We start from the raw sequence: 19,796 nt of genomic DNA on the forward strand, positions 1-19,796 counted from the left end.
ATTTCCTCTGAAGACATGTCAGAATTAACCAAAGTTAATGTTTGACATCCAATAGCTGATGATTAATATATTAATGTGCTCTAGTGGTGTCATTAAACAAAACAAACTTTAACTTTACATTATGTGCATATTTTAAAGAGTGTTTAATGCTAGAGACCAGATTTTGAATTTAAACTGGCAACAACTGGCTATATGGTTGTCTTAGTGACTCAATGAGCCTTGCTGTATTATTTTAATACTGTGTTCTGCTCTTTCAGATGCATTACAAGCGGGTGCTTCACAGTTCGAAGCAAGTGCTGGAAAACTGAAGAGGAAATATTGGTGGAAGAACTGCAAGGTTTGTAATGGCAATGTTATAATAATCTTCACTTGAGGCCTGAACACAAATTCATGATAGTTTTGCTGAGACATTAAGTAACTAAGAATAAGCATGGTATATTATGGGGTGGGCTGTCCTGCTCAGTAGTGTAGAACAAAAAAGGAAAACATAAACACTGATCTTACTGATTTATTTATTACATTAAGGCGTTGTCAAAATCTGAAGCCGTTCAGACAGAAGTTTGTGCATCATTTTAACCGTGGAATCAGTTCAGTTTTGGTTATAGAAGAAAAACCAAAAACCATAAGCGTGGAGATGGGGAAAAAAACTTTACTTCAGTTTTCCCAGTTTGCCATTTTTAGCCCAGCTTGTCCGAAATGGAACAAAAAATCCTTTGTGAGTTAGTACCAAAATCCACTTCTAGCAATAACCTGCCAAATGACTATATTTTTGCATTTTTTGAGGTTGACCTGTGAATTCGGTACACGTTTTGAACGTCGCATGGCGTCATTTGCAATGTGAAATCATGAACGAGGCAGTTTGGAAAACCTTGTTTGTCTGTGAACATAATATCTATTTTACCGCATCCACATGATGTTTTCTTATGCGTGTTTGACTTATGCAAAAGTTGTCCATGTTTATTATTTATTTGAACCATTGATTTGTACCTGTACTTTATTATTTGTACCCGGAAGGTATTTCCAGTGGGTCTTTCAATATCGGCTATTTTCAGTAATTTCTGAGACAAAAGATAGATTTACTGTTAACACTGCAATTGGAAAACATTTCTTCGTATCAACATGAAAATTATGATAAATTGTTAAAGTTAATCCAGATTACAAACGAACACCAATTACCATGATGTCGGACATTTTTTATGTATTGTGTGCCATTACCCAAGGACTTCCGATATTGACCCATTTGAAACAACTTGGCCATTTGATTCGTACTTTGGCCGAGGTATTCTGAGTCGGTTTTGTTTTTTCGAGGTTAGTTTCCCTACTTTTTTGTTTTAGTTGCAAAATAAAACCATGCTGGCAAATAGTTCATTTTATATATGAAAAAAATATGTTCATAAAATTTGAGGGAAAGAATCTCGGGCTAGTGATAATATCTGTAGGTTAACTAGTATTTTTTATGTTTTTAATAGACCCACAAACCTAGAACATGATTGTTCTACAAACTGTTCTTTTTGAGCTTTGCAAAGTTTTCTCATTAAAAACCGAAACTACTTTTTTGGTTAAAACCGAAACCGGAAACCGAAGCCAAATTTCATAACCGCACGTCACTAACGCAGATGAACGTAAAAGAAATAACAGATAATACTTATAATTAAATTTGAATCATACTTGTTAATAATAACACTAAAAGTTTATACTTTATTTGGAATTATTTTTGGTCTATAAACAATAACGCTCAACAACACAACTTGCCCATATAAAATGACGTCGTCAGATATGATGTTCCCTGATATAATTTTTACGTTCATTGAGAAATGAAGAAAGTACCGTTGCTATTGCTGGACCAAAGGGATGACGTTATATTCTAATGAATTTAACGGAAATTTAATTATTGGATATTGAATAAATTTTCAGATGATGATTATACTCGGATCAATAATTGCTGTTATTATAATCATAATTATTGGTGAGTTGATCAGTGTAGTATTCGTAAACATGGTCTGCACTGCTGTGTTATGATTTTATCACATAGCCACGTTGTCTTGAGCATCACTTGTTGTTGTTGTATGTACTTGTAGATCAATCATTTATTTTATTTTTTATGTATGCAGTCACTGATAGTTTATTTTATAGTTTGAATACTTAATAGAGAACCATAGAAACATTGTTATGAGAAAAAAAAAATCCCCACCACCACCACCACTGCCGTGTTATTATAATATGTTTAAAGTTATTTTGATTCAAAACATTTCTTTCATTATGTGCTTATTAAAGTGACAAAAGGGGCTGATGAAAATTGTAATTATTGACGTCAAACATTGACCAAATTATTTAGTTTTGATCAGTAAAATATTTAAAAAGGTACACGAGAATAGGAAAATATTAAATTTGTTTACATGCCAAGTTTCAAGCATTATTGTTTAAAACAATTACACAAATTAATAATATTTTAAAGTTAACTGTCACAATAATTGTGTTAAGTGCATAGTTATTAAAAAGTTAATTTAACAACTTTTAAAGATCATATTTAAAGCAAAAGCTTTGATTAAGATAAGAAAAGATGGATGAAAGTCCTTTGTTTTTGTCCCAAACACAAACTAAAAAAATTACGTTCTTAATATTTAGTTTCCAGTAGTATTTTAGTTTGTGTACCTGTAGTTGGGTGTAAATTTAAAAAATATTTTACATTATATATTTTTATTTTTGTTTTACTGCAATGCACTGTTATTTTCTATTTGTTTTTGTGTAATGTGTTGTCCATTTTTATTTCCATTGTCTTACAGATGTGGTTAATCCTCATTGGAATTGTTGTTGTGATAATTATAATTATTGTTGGTAAGTTTGCTTCATCTTTTGTTACATTCACTTTCTGTATTTATTTTCTTGATGATCTGACAATTTATGATGTTACTCTCTTCAGTTTTAGTCCTTATCCAAGATCCCAGAAGGTTTTCTAACTAACAGTGTAATGTTTCATTCTATCAGTGAATATTTTATGAAGTATCCTTAAATGTATTGAGGTATTTATTAAACATTTGCTATCTCCGTAATATCATTGTCTTAATTGTCTGATTTATTAAAGAAAATATTTACAGGGAAGTCTGTTTTGATTTGTTTTGAAAATGTTTGTTTTATTACCTGCATATAGGTGTCTGTTATGTATCTGTTCTGGTCTTGTTTTGTTACCTGCATTGACAAATTAGGGTTATTTTGGGGATGAGTTTTTTTTATGTAAGTGACAGGCTCCGTTTATTAGGGTCTAAGATTTTACCTATATCTCTGTTTCTTAATGCCAATGACTATACCTCTAATTTTACGTGCAGTTTATTAAAAACATTGGTCAGTATATAAATGTAACAGTAATACCCGTAGTGAAGAATGCCGTCTGCTCATGGATTTGAAATTATATTTGTTTGTCGTTCAAACCAAACAAGCTTTTTGTTTCCTATTTCATCATAATTGTGTTTGCCAAAACATACATACTGACATTTTGAGATGGTTGATCAAATGTTTGTTCATTTTGTAAATGTGCTTCATTTTGTGTTTCAAAAGAATCATCCCCAGATGACCCTGCATTAAAATCATTTGCATAATGTTCTGGGTGGTAAATATTTCTGTTGCTTTCGTTTCATTTTGTCCATTACATAATGTAGCAAGATATTTTCTTTCACTATGTAAGTACTAATTGTATTCTAAAGGTGGGTACATTGCCAGACATGTATGTATCATTATATGGCTGGCAATATTTTTTTAAATGAAATATAAGTATGAAAATTCCATTTAACTTTATTCTTTGATTGCTATATTAGATGTAATGGTTAATGTTTTTGGTGTTTTTAAAACAGGTAAGTTATTAAACCTACAATACCAATCCATGTGCATAGCAAGCTACAACTATGTTAATAGATAAATTGTTTTTGAATACTTTCCACCAATGGTGTAATAGAAATGAAAGACACATACATGTTCATGATTGAAAACTTAACTTGATATAATTGTTTTTTTCCACACAGTATGGGTAGCAACGTCATAATTTACAGGTACTGCAGTGTCACTAACGTATGTTGCACACTTGTTGTCTCAGTATTGTCTGGCAGTCAGGTCATGTTCCTGTAAAACAAGAGTAATTTAACTCACTCTGGGTGGGAGCCCGTACTGGGAGTCGAACCTAATACCTACCAGCCATAACACTACACCACCGAGGCCAGTACTTGTGAATAGAATTGAGCAAACAGGTCGTTGAAAATGTTTGACATTTTAACTTTTTTATATCAAATTTAAGTTAAAAGATTGTGTTTTGGGCATACCACAGCTATCTGGGCTGTATGTCCAGGACAGTGGGTTAGTGGTTGATTAGTTAGTGAGAGAAGTTAATTTAGTGGTCTTTTACCTTTCCACTGAGCTGATAAAACTCACTCCGGGTACACTCCATTCTAAGATGTGAAGATGTCCCTCGCCAAATTGCCAAATGTTAATTAAAAGTCGAATTTGGTGAATATATTGCATTACTAATTCAGCAGAAAGCTAATTCTTTTACCTGTGTATATATATATATATGTATATGTGTGTGTGTGTGTGTGTGTGTGTGTGTGTATATATATATATATATATATATATATGTATATATATATGTATATATATGTACTGCCATTTTTGTTTGGCTAAATGAACTTGAAGTTGTGACAGATTTTCGTAGCAAAGATGCCAAATTGCTAATATTCTATGGTCTTATCCCTGCCAGTATACATCAGCTTTCAATTTTGTTAATACTTATTTTGGTGCTTATGTCCAGTGTCATGCTTCTTAAAGTTCAAGCACGCTGTCCTGGGCACACATGTCGGCTATCTGAACTGTCTGCCCAAGACTGGGTTAGAGGTTAATGTGAGAGAAGTTGTTAAACTCGCTCTGGGTGGGATCTGGTACTGGGATGTGAACTCACTGAGGCCAGTAGCCTTCAGTCCAAGGACTTTAAGCATATCCCACTGAGGCCATTTTTTTTTTTTGTCACACCATAGTTGAGTAGAATGAATTGTTCAAAGTTCTCAGGGATAACCCTGTACATGGCCAAATTCGCCAATTGCTAATTTTTATACAAAGTGGCTACAACATTTAGTCTTTGGCTCATAAAATATTCCTTAAATCAAGCACATTTTAATAATTTTTAAGGATATGCTATACTACATCTAACAGTTGGCTAAACCAAAATTTATTCCAGTGTGAGCCCTGGTTCTAAGTTTATAGCTGATCATTGGCCATTATGAGTCGTGCATCCATACTTGTGACATATTGTCTATGTAGTGATTGATGATCATTGCTAAGCTATCACAATTTTGCCCAAACCCTCCTACACATGCTCCATTGTTTATGTTCTGTTGACTGTTTGATTCATTTTAATGTCATTGATATATTGTTAGATTTTTAAAAAAGAAAAGAAGTGTAGTTATCAAACATTAATACTAATAATAGTTATGCCTACACTATTGGGGAGTAAATATGCTAGATTGTCTGTTTTGATTTCTTTTTCCAAGGAAATGTAGTGATGTATATGATATACCAGGAACATGACCTGATGGGTATCATAATACTAGTGTCTGTAGGTCTAGTGCTGAAACATCCTTGCTATTCGAATATTCATTTACATCCACACATCTTATTTACTGAAAGACAGAGGCCCCTCGCAAACTAACTATTGTTTGAAGCTTTTGCCTTCATGTATGTATTTTAGTGCAGGAAACATGTGGTAGCCATTTTTGAAACTGCCAGAATTCATGTAAGTGATGATGATGCCTAAAAACGATGAAATTTGAAATATGTGTTTTAATGTTTTCTTTTTAGTATTATAACCGTACATGCAGTTATGAATTATGTTAAATAGTATGGCGTTTATTACCAACAGTAAGGTCAATGTTGGAGTGAAGTGCAGCTTCTGGTTTGGTCAGTTTCTTTTTGTTGTACATGTAGTTAACATCAAAATAAATGGTAGTTAACACACTCAGAAAAAGCGGTGAATAATTAAGACGAATGGCAGAAGAGCCCGGATAGTGTTAACCCAAGTGCTATGTAATCTTAGAATGGTGTGTATAACATGGTGAATCGCAGGCACTTGTAGGGTTAGGTACATGCATCATAGTCAACATTCTTTGATTTACCTTTTATATACAATATATTAATGACAGCAAAGAAAAAGAAAGAAAAAAACAAATATAGGAAAAAGCACATATACATTCTGTCAATCAGTTAATTACAAAATTAAGTATTTATGCATCTACATACATTTGGGTTTGGGTTTTAAACGTGATGACTTCGGGTAAGCTGCACATGTATGTAAAGCATGTATTTCATCAGAATCACAGCTGTTCAGTTACGCTGCATAGATTGTTTGTACGGGTTGCTGGACTAATTGACATACTACCGGTTTTACATCAGTTCACTCGAAGTCAGCATTAGTTCACATCAAAATGTCCATTTAACGGAAGGAATTTTAGACATTAGATATATGTTAAAACTGCATTCAACAACTACATGTAAGTATGCAGAACTACAGTGGTTTGTGAATTTGATTCATTTAAGTTTGTCAGAATTTAGTGACCTAAAATAAACATAAAAATTATATGTTGCTGAATTAGAAAAGAAAATTTAAAACTAGGTTTTATTTAAACAATAAATGAACTCTGGTTACTGCTGCAAAGAGACTTCCCCATGTCCTCATCACTGGTATTAAAAGTATTCTTGGTGAAATTCAGTGATTTTAATTATTGGTATGATAGTGGTGAGGCACTGATTTCAGTTGAGGTTGAACTAGCGGTCTTCCACTCGACAGTAAATACTGCCATCATTGGCTGAGGTAGATGCAACATTAGGAGGGGTGGGATTTAGCTCGGTCGGTTGAGCTCTTGCCTGAGGTGCTTGTGTTGCAGGATCGAACCACCTCAGTGAATCCGTTTAACTGATAACGTTTTTTCTCATTCCATAGAACATTTTACTTTTAAATACTGCACACTGGGTGTTTTTTTTCGATTCATATTAAATTAAGTATGATGAAACAAATCAATTTGTGAATCATTTTCTCAGTATTACAGAGATTTTGCTAGCTGGATTTTTTTTTTTTTTTTTTTAATCATTAGTACATTTTAAATTTTATAATGAAATGATCTTATTGTGATAAGATTGATAACCAAGATGAAATGCCACTTTTTGTTCTGAGAGTAATGGAATATTCGAATAACAAGAACATTTATCGATATATCAAAATCTACTTCTCTGAGTCACCCTCATAATATACATGTAGTTATTAAATAAACATGTATGTCACATGCTTCTTTTTTTTCCTTTTTTTTTTTTTTTTTTTTAAATGTGTGTGTGTCTTTTAGACCGTGTGTTAGTTTTAATCCAGGTTTTTTCCCTCTAAATGTTTAGTTATCTGTATATTGCTGTGTATGAACTGATTCACATTTATATACTGACTGAACTTATTGAAGTATCTAGAATGGTCAAAAGTATAAAAATGTATCTAGATTATATTCAACAAATAAATGTTTTTTAAAATTTTATTGTTGCCTATAGATATGACATCTGAATGTTGGGTGATAAATCTTGTTTTGCTTTTGTTCTCCTCAAATAAAGTTGCAATGCTTTAAATGATGCAGTTCTGTTTTCATATAAGCAGTGCAATGATAAAATTAGTATGTGATATACATGTAATTGTCAAAAGGACATAATCACTTCCATCCATGGTGGGATGTAGTAATTTTTTAGCAGAATAATTATCTGCTATTACTACAAAACTTCACTACAAAAACTAGCTTTTTGATTAGAGGTAATTAATTAAAATTAAAGAATTATTTTCATTTACTGGCTTTCCCATCTAACAGATAGTGGACAAGACTAAAACAAAGATGTTTTCATTGTTAATGAAACCTCGGCAGGGAACATTTTGTCAGCATCACGTTTTTGCAATTCATTACTAAGTTTCAGATATAAAAGTACTAGTTGCTAATAAATTTTCAAACTGATGGCCATTTTTGCTAATCAAAATTTTGAAAACAGTGTTCCCTGCCACATGGCCACATACAATAGATTCTTATAATGTTCGGTCTCATATATCCATTCTTAACTGTGAAGGCTGTTCTTTCCAGGAAGATATTTACAAAAGTTGGCTAATACACAGTAATATATGGTAACTAAGACCTCTGTCACATTGTAGTGGGTCACTTGTCCATACACGCTTACACTTTGTAGATGCAAGTACAAGTGTACTGGTAAAAGTATTGTAAAGAATGTCATTGAAGATGTAGCTTGTAAGTTGATTTGGGAGGATTGGGAATGGGACAAGATCAGCATATATATAACATATATATATATATATATATATACCAAACTGAATTAGTTTGATTTGCCTACTGCTATTTTGTAGCAGCAGATGATGAATTGCTATTGTTCTAGCTCCCATGTCTAAAAGGGAATTGTCCCATTTGAAAGACTGACACAACAGAGTATGGTACTACTGTTATTGATATAAATAGGTACAATCTAGTTCAGTCAGTACAGGCTTACCTGAGATGCTTGGGTTACAGTCGGTCGACCATTCTCTAACTGGATTTTTTCTCCAATCTTGATCAATACCCACATCATATCAAAGGTATAGTGATATATGCTGTTGTATTTGTGGGAAAGTTAATGTAAAAGATCCCTAGCTGCTAATGGAAAAATGCTGATGATTAATTAATCATTGTGCTCTAATGCTGTTGTTAAACAAAGCTTTACTTTTATTAATAGCTACATTCAGGGGGAAGGGAATTCTCCTCGGATCAGCTGTTTTCCTCTCATGGAACATTGCATTTCCTCCAAAATGTAACCTAGGATTTCAAGAATTTCCAGGACCCCTCTAGATTTCCTCTTTTTTTCACAGTTCACCAATTCCCACCCGTGCATTACATGTACTGGTAGTTTTGCTCTTTAAGTGACTAATAATTTCAAAGTGTGTTCAGTTTTCCATTGCAAGTTTACCCACTTGAATGGAAAAGTTTAGTAATCAGTATACTAATTTGCCTATAGAATACCTACAGTTGTCTATTTTCCACTCTTTTTTAAATGTACCCATTGATTTTAACATTTCTTTTTTCTTTGCTCAGTCTATTTTGCTACCAACTATGGCTAAGGGTACTTTTTTAAAATACAGTTTATACTTTCTTTGTCTTTACACTTATTTTTTTTATAAAACAAAGCAAAAAATGCATGTTTTCTATTTTTTAGTGAACATATTTTTTTCTTTGTTAGTTTTAGCTTTTTCATTCTCTATTTTCATAATACATAATGAGAATTGCATATGGATTTTCTTCTTTATTACATTCCCCTTCTGAGGGAGTCCAAAGTTATTGACATCCTATAGTCCGTTTGCAGCAAAAGGGAACCGATGAATTGGTATAAAACTACATAATGTATAATGCTGAAATTTCTATAAAAACATTAAGTTTTAAACCCATACCAACTTGTAAAAAAAATTTAAAACAAATTTATGAAAATAGAAAAGTTTGTTTACAAATTAACATCAAATTGTATAAATTAAAGCACATTTTTAATACAGTGGTGAAGACAAAATGCAGGAACAGCCAAAATACTGCTCAATTGGGGATTTTTTCAAAAAATGTTTGCAAGTTGGTATGGGTTTAAAATGTAATACTGTAAATCAGGAAATGTTAGCAAGCATAAAATGTTAGCGAATTTAGCAAGGTCATACAAGACACAAATATTTCATGATGCAAAATTTAAAGAGATGTACAACAGAATGTTCAAAACAACTTTTGTGCGATTGTTTTGTCTGTAATTATCTGAACTCGCAACAATGGTTACATGCTATTGATTATAACAGAAGGATAGCAAACAACACTAGTTGGTTAACATGCATATACTGTAATTTACTACTAAATTCAAGATGTTAGGAAGCTGCATAATGACCAGATTTGTCCCCAGAAAGAAAATGGGTTAAGTTTAAGGTTAGGGTTAAGAAAATCATACAGTAATGATATAGTTATTAATTTTGTCAAAACGTTAACTTTAAAAAAACAAATCTGCCAAACATGGCGCCATACCTGTTTTACCCTCAGGCAGAAACCCTGGTGCCCTTTTGGTGCAAACAGACTACAAGTATGTCACTGGGAAGGGGGTTGTTGGTTGCATGTAGCTTTCACAGCAGGGCCAGGATCTGGAACATTCGGTATGACTCTCGCCTGAGGCGCTTGGGCTGAAGGATCAAATACCCTCGATTGGTCTACTCTCAGTTGTTGGTTTTCACCCCATCCCAACCAGTGCCCCATGACTGGTATTATCAAAGGCTTTGATATGTGCTATCCTGTCGGTGTGAAAGTGCATACAAACGATCTCTTGCTGTTACTGGAGAATAGCGGGTTACATCTGAAGACTGCATGTACCAGGGACAGGATGTAGCCCAGTGGTAAAGTGCTTGCCTGGTTTACGGTCTGTCTTGGATCAATCCCCATCGGTCGGCCAATTGGGCTATTTTTTGTTACAACCAGTGCTCCATAACTGGTGCAACAAAGGCTGTGGTATGTACTATCCTGTCTGAGATGCTGCACATAAAGGATCCCTTGCTGATAATTGAAAAGGGTATCCATTGCGTGGCAGCTGCTAGATTCCTCTCATCTGTGGTGGTGTTAACCATATGTCCGACACTGATCATAATTAAAAGTGTGTTAATAAATAAAACCTTCCTTCCTTCTGGTAATGGTATGTCTTTGGGAACATTCATATAAAAGGTTACCCTGTTGGTTTTATGGTACAAATGGCCTGTGTGATGGCAGCAAGGTTTCTCTTTCTATCAGCCAAATGTTGAAATAACTATGTTAGACATCAAATATCCACAGTTGAAATAACTATGTTAGACACCAAATATCCACAGTTGAAATAACTATGTTAAACACCAAATATCCACAGTTGAAATAACTATGTTAGACACCAAATATCCACAGTTGAAATAATTGTTAGACACTAAATATCCACAGTTGAAATAACTGTTAGACACCAAATATCCACAGTTGAAATAACTGTTAGACACAAAATATCCACAGTTGAAATAACTATGTTAGACACCAAATATCCAGTTGAAATAACTGTTAGACACCAAATATCCAGTTGAAATAACTGTTAGACACCAAATATCCAGAGTTGAAATAATTGTTAGACACCAAATATCCACAGTTGAAATAACTATGTTAGACACCAAATATCCACAGTTGAAATAACTATGTTAGACACCAAATATCCAGTTGAAATAACTACATTAAACACCAAAGGGTCATAGTTGAAATTGTGACAAGTGTCCATGTTGGTTAGTCAAGTCATTTCATGCAGAAATATATTTAAAAATACAATTGCCCAGTTCAAATATTTCAGAGAGTAGCCCATGTAGTGGCGACAGCGGGTTTCCTCTCAAACTCTGTGTGGTCCTTAACCATATGTCTGACGCCATATAACCGTAAATAAAATGTGTTGAGTGCATCGTTAAATAAAAACACATTTCTTTCTAAATACACAGTGATATAGAAACAACCACCACTGCATTGCCTACATGTTGTATTAACATAGGTTAATGAATACAGTACATTAAAAAAATTAAGCTTTTTACATTGCAATACATTTCTTACTCATGAGAAAACATTTAACTAGGGTCCTAAATCGTTACTTTTGATTTTCAGTTTATCTCTTCCTAAAATGTATTCACAGTGTGCAAATTATGCTTTAAGTACTATAAATAGGAAAATATGAATTTAAAGCATATTAAATTTTGTAATAAAATTCAGATGTTAAAATTTTTATTTTCAAATTTGGCTACCCAAAATACTGGATGTAATTTATTTTTCAGTTGGTTTTGTATAAGTGGGGTATCATGTTATAAGTATACGTGTAATTTTATGAGAAAAGGAACCAGCATTTACACCTTGTGTGTGGTTGCATGATGGGACACATTTTTAATGTTCAATTCAATTATTTAAATAATAGTACATTTTAAAATATTTTTTATAGCATGTAAGTTGCATGTGCTAACTTAGACTTAATGGCAAGAGTGCATGTAATTGATGTTTTAAAGAGGTAATGGTATTGATATATTTGTATATAATGGAAATATTTCTCAACCTATGTGGATGTATACATGTGTAAGAAAAGAAATATTGAATTACAACACTCGTGGCATTCTGGTGTCCAATCCAACATTGCTAAGCTAAGCAGTGATAATAACACTGATAAACTTACATTACTAGTCTGTACACACATATGCATAACTTTATCAAAATGATATTCTTCATGAATTACACGTGACTATAAATTACTTTCTGTGACATAAATGTGTGCGTTTCATCTAGTTGCTTGCATGCAGCACATATAAACTTTATGTTTATTACTTTTCTCAGTCTTTAACAGTTGGTGAATCTAAAAATCAAGTTCCCATAATTTTTACATGTCTAGTACTTTACAACAATGTAGTTGAAATAACTTTTGTTATTGGTGACCAGTACAAAACCAATGGATGCTTTGTGGTGTATGAGAGTGGAATCGAAGATGACTTTTCTTTATCAGTAATTCATTTTTTATGGTACACCGTAACAACAAATTAGCTTAACATGCGTTAACGACCATATCTGCTAATAATAAATTAATCTTTGAACATGTCACAAAAATAGTATTCTGTGAGAGAAAATGTTTGATGAAAATGTTTTATCTGTTTGTTTTCAGTGTGGGTGGTTACTTCACAGAAGAGTGATTCAAATTCCCCTCCTCCTGCTCCTGCTCCTGTTGCTTCTACACCATCTCCATAAACCTGTTACGGTCATCTGCAAGGGGAGATAACTGTATGGGTGTGTACTCGTACAATATTAGTCATCACTTTCTGACATGGGTGTTTACATCATTTTAATAAATGTATGTGTATCATCTTACAGGAAAATCATTCCAGATCATAGTAATGTTTTGTGTTCTAGATAATGTGACAGTTTCAACTGTGGAAAAGAAATAGTACATTTTGTTGTCAATTGTTTGTTTTTTTAATATATATAATTATAAATAAATCAAGTATTTTAAAAACCAGAAAAAATTAATTGAAACTTTTTTCTTTTCTATTTTCTTTTAATTGCTAGAATGGTGTCTTTATTTGTACTATAAGAATTATGTAGTTGGAAGTCTTGTTGTATGCATCAGATTGAATATTTACCATTATTATTTAAAATCAAATAAAATATTTATAAAGGATCATTGTTGGACATAAATATGTGCACTGCACTGTTTGGCTTGCAGCTTTAGTGTCAAATTTCCTCCAAGTTCTGGCTTCAGTTCAGAATAATGAGTTGATTCTCCAGTTTAATCAGGTGGGAAGAAATTTGAAACTGGTTTAAATTAAAAGCCACCAGCAGAATTTCTACCAACAACATTAAGTCGTCGTTTTATCAAATGAAAATTAGCTTTTTGTCTGCACCACGCAGTTATAATACAATGGTCTCTTCTGCATTATGCAGTTGTTGCACCATATACAAGAATATTGTACAGATATTACATTCACTATGACATTATGCCTACTATAATATAATTCAAATCGCCCAGAGTTTCATACATTATTTACACTCACTGGAAAGTTGTATGATGGTTGTACTACAGTATACAATTATTACCCATACTGCACAATTATAATATTTCCTTTCCCAGCATTGTTTCTACAGTTGTTACTAAAACACTATCGCTCTTCTCTATATTAAGTCTTTATCTATTGTTAAATTCTGCAAGATTTGTTTTACACTTGCAGTATGGCTATCAGTATATGTATGTGCACATGAAGCATGAACAAACATTTTTAGTAGTCGAGCAATACAAAGAAATCACACTTCTGTGTGAAAGACCATCACCCACATTATCCACCCTGCAGAAAGCTGATTTAATTTAATGTCCACACAGTGTCTAGCTGTATGTAAAGTGTAACCAGAAAATTCACCGACTAGCTGTATGTCAATTATATACAGCTTTCACACATTTCAAATTATACATATTTTTGTATATACATTATAATTTCATGTTTTCTTTTTTTTAAATTTATTTACATGGATTTTTTTTGTACTTTTTTTTTTTTTTTTTCCCAACATGTGAATATTGTACTAATAATGGGTTGTTTGATGGAATACAAATTGTTACAATTGGTGGTGCATGTAACTTGTAGACAAACACGCATTAATCAGTCTGTCTGGCATAATCACTGGCCACACCAAGGTCAACAACCGAACTGACATGATGCATTGACAAACAATACACCAGATATTTGGCACTGCCAGGTGGTGAATTGTGACAGCAGTATGTACACTTTAAGTATCTGTTAAAAGCACCTTCACTAAAACCAGGGCTGTATGTTATCACTTGTCCAGGACAGTTGGTTTTGGGTGTGGGACATGGAAATTGTTCTAACATCATATTGACAAAATGATAATTTTGCTGTGATACCTATGTTTTAAATGAGACAACAGTTAAATATGACCGGACTCTTGCAAAAAAAACAAAAACACCCCAAAACTTCGAATGGGAAAATATCCACTCAGATGGGATAAGCAGAAATAGAAAGGAACGTGTGTAGAACAGTTGGAAGACCACAAGTAATATCGGCCTTGAAGACCTTGTTAAGTGACTACATGTACATGTAAAGTTATGTTGTGTACAATAGACAGCTTTAATCAGGTATATATTATATATAGCAATGACAAAATATGCTGTGAAAGATTCAACAGGATTTCTAGTGTTGAGACCAAATTGACTGGTTTATGTACAGTTAATTCGACCAGTATGTGATATTGTTTTTATATTTTGCGATCAGGCTGAACAAGATGTTTGTCAACAAGAAAATGGTATTGAGGATATATCCGAGCTTCTTCATGCCAAAACATGGTTTGCGGTGGTCCATCGCTTACATGTTCATTATTATGTAAAAGCATTGTGTGTGATTTCTCTTCCATGTATTGTGATGTACCCGGTATTATAGTGGAGCTTTTGCAAATAACCTTTGGCGCTGACCACTTCTTAAGGACTGGTGCATCAAATACCTAAAGGTACTGCCTGCCATACATGTAGATCCTTTGCAATTAACAGGCTGTGTGCTAAGAAATGTCTTCTGTTCTAATGCATGTCATATAACAGTGATAACAATGTGCTTTTTCTTGAGAGTTATCCAAACAAAACAATGCTCAGTCTCTCTCTCTCTTTGTTTATTGCTATTTAATTTTTCTTTTTAATGATCACTGTGACTTGATCCCAGTAGAATTGAAATCAATTTCCTGTCGGGTATAAAAATATCAAATTATCGGTAGCACCACTCATACTGATCACTTGTAAAGTGAATTATGCAGAAATGTGTAACAGTTATTTCTTACATCTATCACATGGATGATTCTAATTAGTTCATTAATGTTTTGTGGACATTTTATGCTCTTTCGTGATGAATTTTTTTTTTTTTTTTTTTTTTTATTATACATAATCAATTTATTTGATTTGCATTCCATTTTTTATGAAATTATTTAATTGTCATAAGCTTGACCTCAGTTGGGAATGTGCAATTGCTTTATCAAGCTTGAGTGTAGCAATGGAAGCATTTATAAACAGCAGTGTTTGGCCAGGTTGGTACAAGATAGAATATGGAATAAAAAATAGAATTGTACACAATAAAGATTAGCTCAAAGCATTAATTTCTGGAATTGTGACCTTTTATTTCCGTATTTGTTAATTTGTATTATTTAGTGCATGTTAGTAATTGATGAACACATTGTGTTAACAGTGGATGCTTTTGGAAATACATAGCAAAGTTAAACTCTTGTCTTCACTACAATACAGTCTTAAGATTAGAATATTTTGAACTAGCCAAATATTAAACTAATTCTACACCAATAGTTCGAAGGGTGACCTTTGATTTAGATGGTTTTACTTTAACAACACTGTTGTATATTAAAAGGAATCTCTGCAGTAACATGGACAGATTGAATGTCAATCTCTACTGGTTTTCTTGTTAATTTTCTAGTTAATAATTTACTTTTTTTGATGTACACCAATGAAGGCCCATTTCACGAAAGTACTTTCCTGTAAATTATTTATTTTGTTGTTTGTATATTCTGTACATTTAGCTTAAATTGTTGTAATTAAATGAATTTATAGAATCTGTGTATAAATGTGTAAACCTGTATATCTTTATCTATTGTATATGTATTTCATTATCGATTCTGTACATGTATAATCTATAATTAATTGCACATCTGGTAACAACGGTGATTGCCTTCAATGACAGTTGTTTTGACTGATAACAAGTTGTACGTGCCAACAAAACATCACTTAAGAAATATTTCTATGTATCCCCAGATGTAAAATGATACAAACAAACAAATCATTCTTATTCATCCATAAGTACATGAAGAGTTTGGGATGTAGGAAAAAATTATAAAGCATTATCATTTACGTATTTTAAGTTCAGTCTGTAACTGTGATCAAACAAACTACTGGCTGGCCTACAGACTTGGCTGGGAATCTGTATCAGACTGTGGTTACCTTTGTATACAATTATCAGACTGGTTACCTTTGTATACAATTATCATACTGTTGTTAACTGTGTATACAGTTTATGGAAATGGTGTTCATTCATTAAATAGGACCAGGCCTGGTGCATATAAAACTTTTAGACTCGAGACTAATAGTCTGAGACAGTGACGTCGTTTGAGATGGAGTCTGAGACAGTGATGTCGTTTGAGATTGAGTCTAGACTTCAAAAGTTTTATAAGCACAGGCCCAGGTGTGGAGGAATATACTAGTAGTAAGCATATGAAGGACTTGTGCCCTGCAGATCAAACATTTTATCTAGATTTGAACTTAAACCTGCAGCCTGTACTATGATAGTGTGTAATAAGTTAAAACTGCAGCCTGTACTCCGATAGTTTAACAAGTTAAACCTGCAGCCTGTACTCTGATAGAGTGTAACAAGTTAAAACTGCAGCCTGTACTCTGATAGAGTGTAATAAATTAAAACTGCAGCCTGTACTCTTGATAGAGTGTAACAAGTTAAACCTGCAGCCTGTACTCTGATAGAGTGTAACAAGTTAAAACTGCAGCCTGTACACTGAAAGTGTAATCAGTTAACAACAGGACACCTTTAACCAGACACATTTTATTATGCACACAATAATAATAAAATATCAAAATACAATGTAAAAATAAGCAGGAACTATGAAAGACTATCCATATGCTTATAAATATAAATTACATAGAAATATACATGTAATTTTTTATTAAGAGTACTTGACTGGCTTTGGCTATGTTTTTGTTGGTTAGCTTCATGTTTCCTTCATAATCTTAACTGCAATCAAATATTACATTTTAGCAAATGCTAAAGATATTAAAACAAAATTCTCATTGATATCTGAAGTATCTTGTTTCATGGTAATATGTGATCAATTACTCCTATTTTTGTTTTGGAAGTGCCCACTTTCCATTAATGTGATTACATACACATGTTTATTGATATGGTACATATTGAGTGCCTTTTCCACAGGTGAAAAATGTAGGATAACTGTGAGTAATTTTTGCACACAATGACTTTCTAATGTGGAAGCATTGCATACAGCTTAATCGAGAAGGTAAATCTCAAACCATGCCGTACTAAGTGTAGGGGAACTCACTCCAGTTTATTGGGCGACATTCTGACATATTTGTGGTGCTTTTCACGATTCATTTCTACATGTAACTCCTTGACTAGGTGACAAAATGTTCTGTGCTGTCGTCTTCTCTGTAAAATCTTGTGCACTTGCTACCTATTACTTCAGCGCTGGTGGGTCACCATGAATTTGTACTGCATCATACAAATTTGCTATTTGTTTTTTGTACAGATACATGTATAGTACACCAACTGCTGGAAGACATTTCCTTTCCGAGAACACTTGTGTATTTCTCCCCCCCCCCCCCCCCACCCCCCCACCTACCTACCTGGAAAGCTTTAGAATGGAAAATTGATTGCCATTCAATAAAATGTTGAATAACTTTATGCAATTGCTGACCTAGAGGGGTCTTCAGCTCGCCTCGAGTTTGCTCATGGCAAAGACCATGTTTATGTAAGTACACTGCAACAATGTCAAATTGTCTATAGAAATAAAAGAACACTGATTTGGAAATGCACATTTCTGTGCATGAAATCACATTAATGTCAAATTATATGTATGATATAGTGAAAAAACTGCCCTGGAATGATTAATTATGGATAATGAACAGTCATTACTCTTAGTTGTTGTTTTTTCTTTTAATCTTGTAATAAAAATTTCACTTATTGATTTTTTTAGCCCAAAGCTTACATTTGGATAAGAATCTTTTGTTCTTGAAATGGGCATACAGTGGCATACTGCTGCAACAGTTTATTTATCATGTGCCGATTATATACACATGGTAAACAAAATTCATGTGCTAGACTACCACATGGCGTTAATCATGTGGGTAGCATTTGAAACCAGATTCAAGATTCCTATAATGCCCGTATTGCATAGGGAGTATCATCAAGATAGCTTTTAAAAGTGGATGTTATGAACAGTCTTACAATACTGTTACTGGTTACACTGTTTTCACCCAGCTCTGTGCAATACTTAAGGTCTGATCACATTGAATTGTTGTTATATTTTATAGAATGCTCTAACCATTCTTGGGTGTACATTTTCACTGTATAATTTTGTGTGCAGTAGCCCTTTTACAGAGGATAGTCATGATTACTAGTGCATCAGTAGATTATTATGCTTTGTGTCAATTTGTTTCTAGTTGGTGCATTTAACATCCAGATTTTATCACAGTTGCACATGGTATTTTGTCATGTTAGAAAATAAATCCTTCCATGTAGCTTATAGTTGTTTGTTTTCACTATTTAAAAATACAGTGCTGTTCCCACTGGTAGCCAAGGAATTCTGGAGCATCAGCACTGGTGGGGGAGTGGTGGGTCTGTGCCCCACACTTTGTAGCAGCAGTGATGGTCTATCTATATATATATATATATATATATCTATATGTTTGTGTGACCCATATATGTACCCAACCGTCAATATTAAAACTTCCAATTTTTGTTAACCTGTATCCTAACCAGATGCAAGCGATTATTTTAGAAATCATTGATTTCAATCACCATATCCTAACCGTATGCATGTGGTTAGGATACGGTGATTGAAATCAATGATATCTAAAATTATCGCGCGCGTCCAGTTAGGATACAGCTTAATTCACTTTCAGCTCTGGTTTACGAATGTATATATACATGTATGCTTAATGTCATTTATGTCAGAAAACAAGTTGGATTTTTTTTACCACCATTGGCTATTGGATGTCAAATAATTCTGACACTCCCACACTTTTCAGAAGAAACCCACTAAATTTAAAAATTCTCTGCAATGGATCTTTTAAATGCACTTTCCCAGACAGGACAGCACATACCACACTCTCGAGGGGCACTAGTTGGGACAGAAAACCCAATGATCTGATTCTTCAAACCACACCTCAGACGAGCATTCTACTGACTGAGCTAAAACCTGCCCCCAAACAAGAAAATATAAATCGGAAGGAAAGGAAAGTTTGTTTAAATCAACGACACCTTGGCACATTTTGAATTTTGAAATTTGGTAGGTACATGGGAAGAAACCCCTCTAAAATTGACAAAGGAAATGAAAAAAATAATTATTTAACAACGCCCTCGACATATTTTAAATATTATATCAGGGCCGTACCTTCTGGAGTAATCTAATTAAAAT

At 33.2% G+C, this 19,796-nt stretch overlaps 1 protein-coding gene across 4 annotated transcripts in view; it reads left to right on the forward strand.

Annotated features, from left to right (window-relative positions):
• LOC121390225 (vesicle-associated membrane protein 3-like) overlaps positions 1 to 18,897 on the forward strand; it is a 44,769-nt gene extending 25,872 nt beyond the window's left edge. For 3 of the 4 annotated variants that reach the window (XM_041521996.1, XM_041521995.1, XM_041521993.1), the window contains 3 exons: positions 258 to 337; positions 2,784 to 2,835; positions 12,748 to 18,897. In XM_041521996.1, coding sequence (XP_041377930.1) covers positions 258 to 337; positions 2,784 to 2,835; positions 12,748 to 12,830 — 215 coding nt within the window. In that variant the 3' untranslated portion in view covers positions 12,831 to 18,897. Of the gene's footprint in view, positions 1 to 257; positions 338 to 1,914; positions 1,967 to 2,783; positions 2,836 to 12,747 lie in introns of all 4 variants that reach the window. The other variant, XM_041521994.1, reaches the window with a different exon arrangement.
• The last annotated feature ends 899 nt before the right edge of the window (positions 18,898 to 19,796 follow it).

Source organism: Gigantopelta aegis, chromosome 15 (genome assembly GCF_016097555.1).
Source record: "Gigantopelta aegis isolate Gae_Host chromosome 15, Gae_host_genome, whole genome shotgun sequence".
NCBI lineage: Eukaryota > Metazoa > Mollusca > Gastropoda > Neomphalida > Peltospiridae > Gigantopelta > Gigantopelta aegis.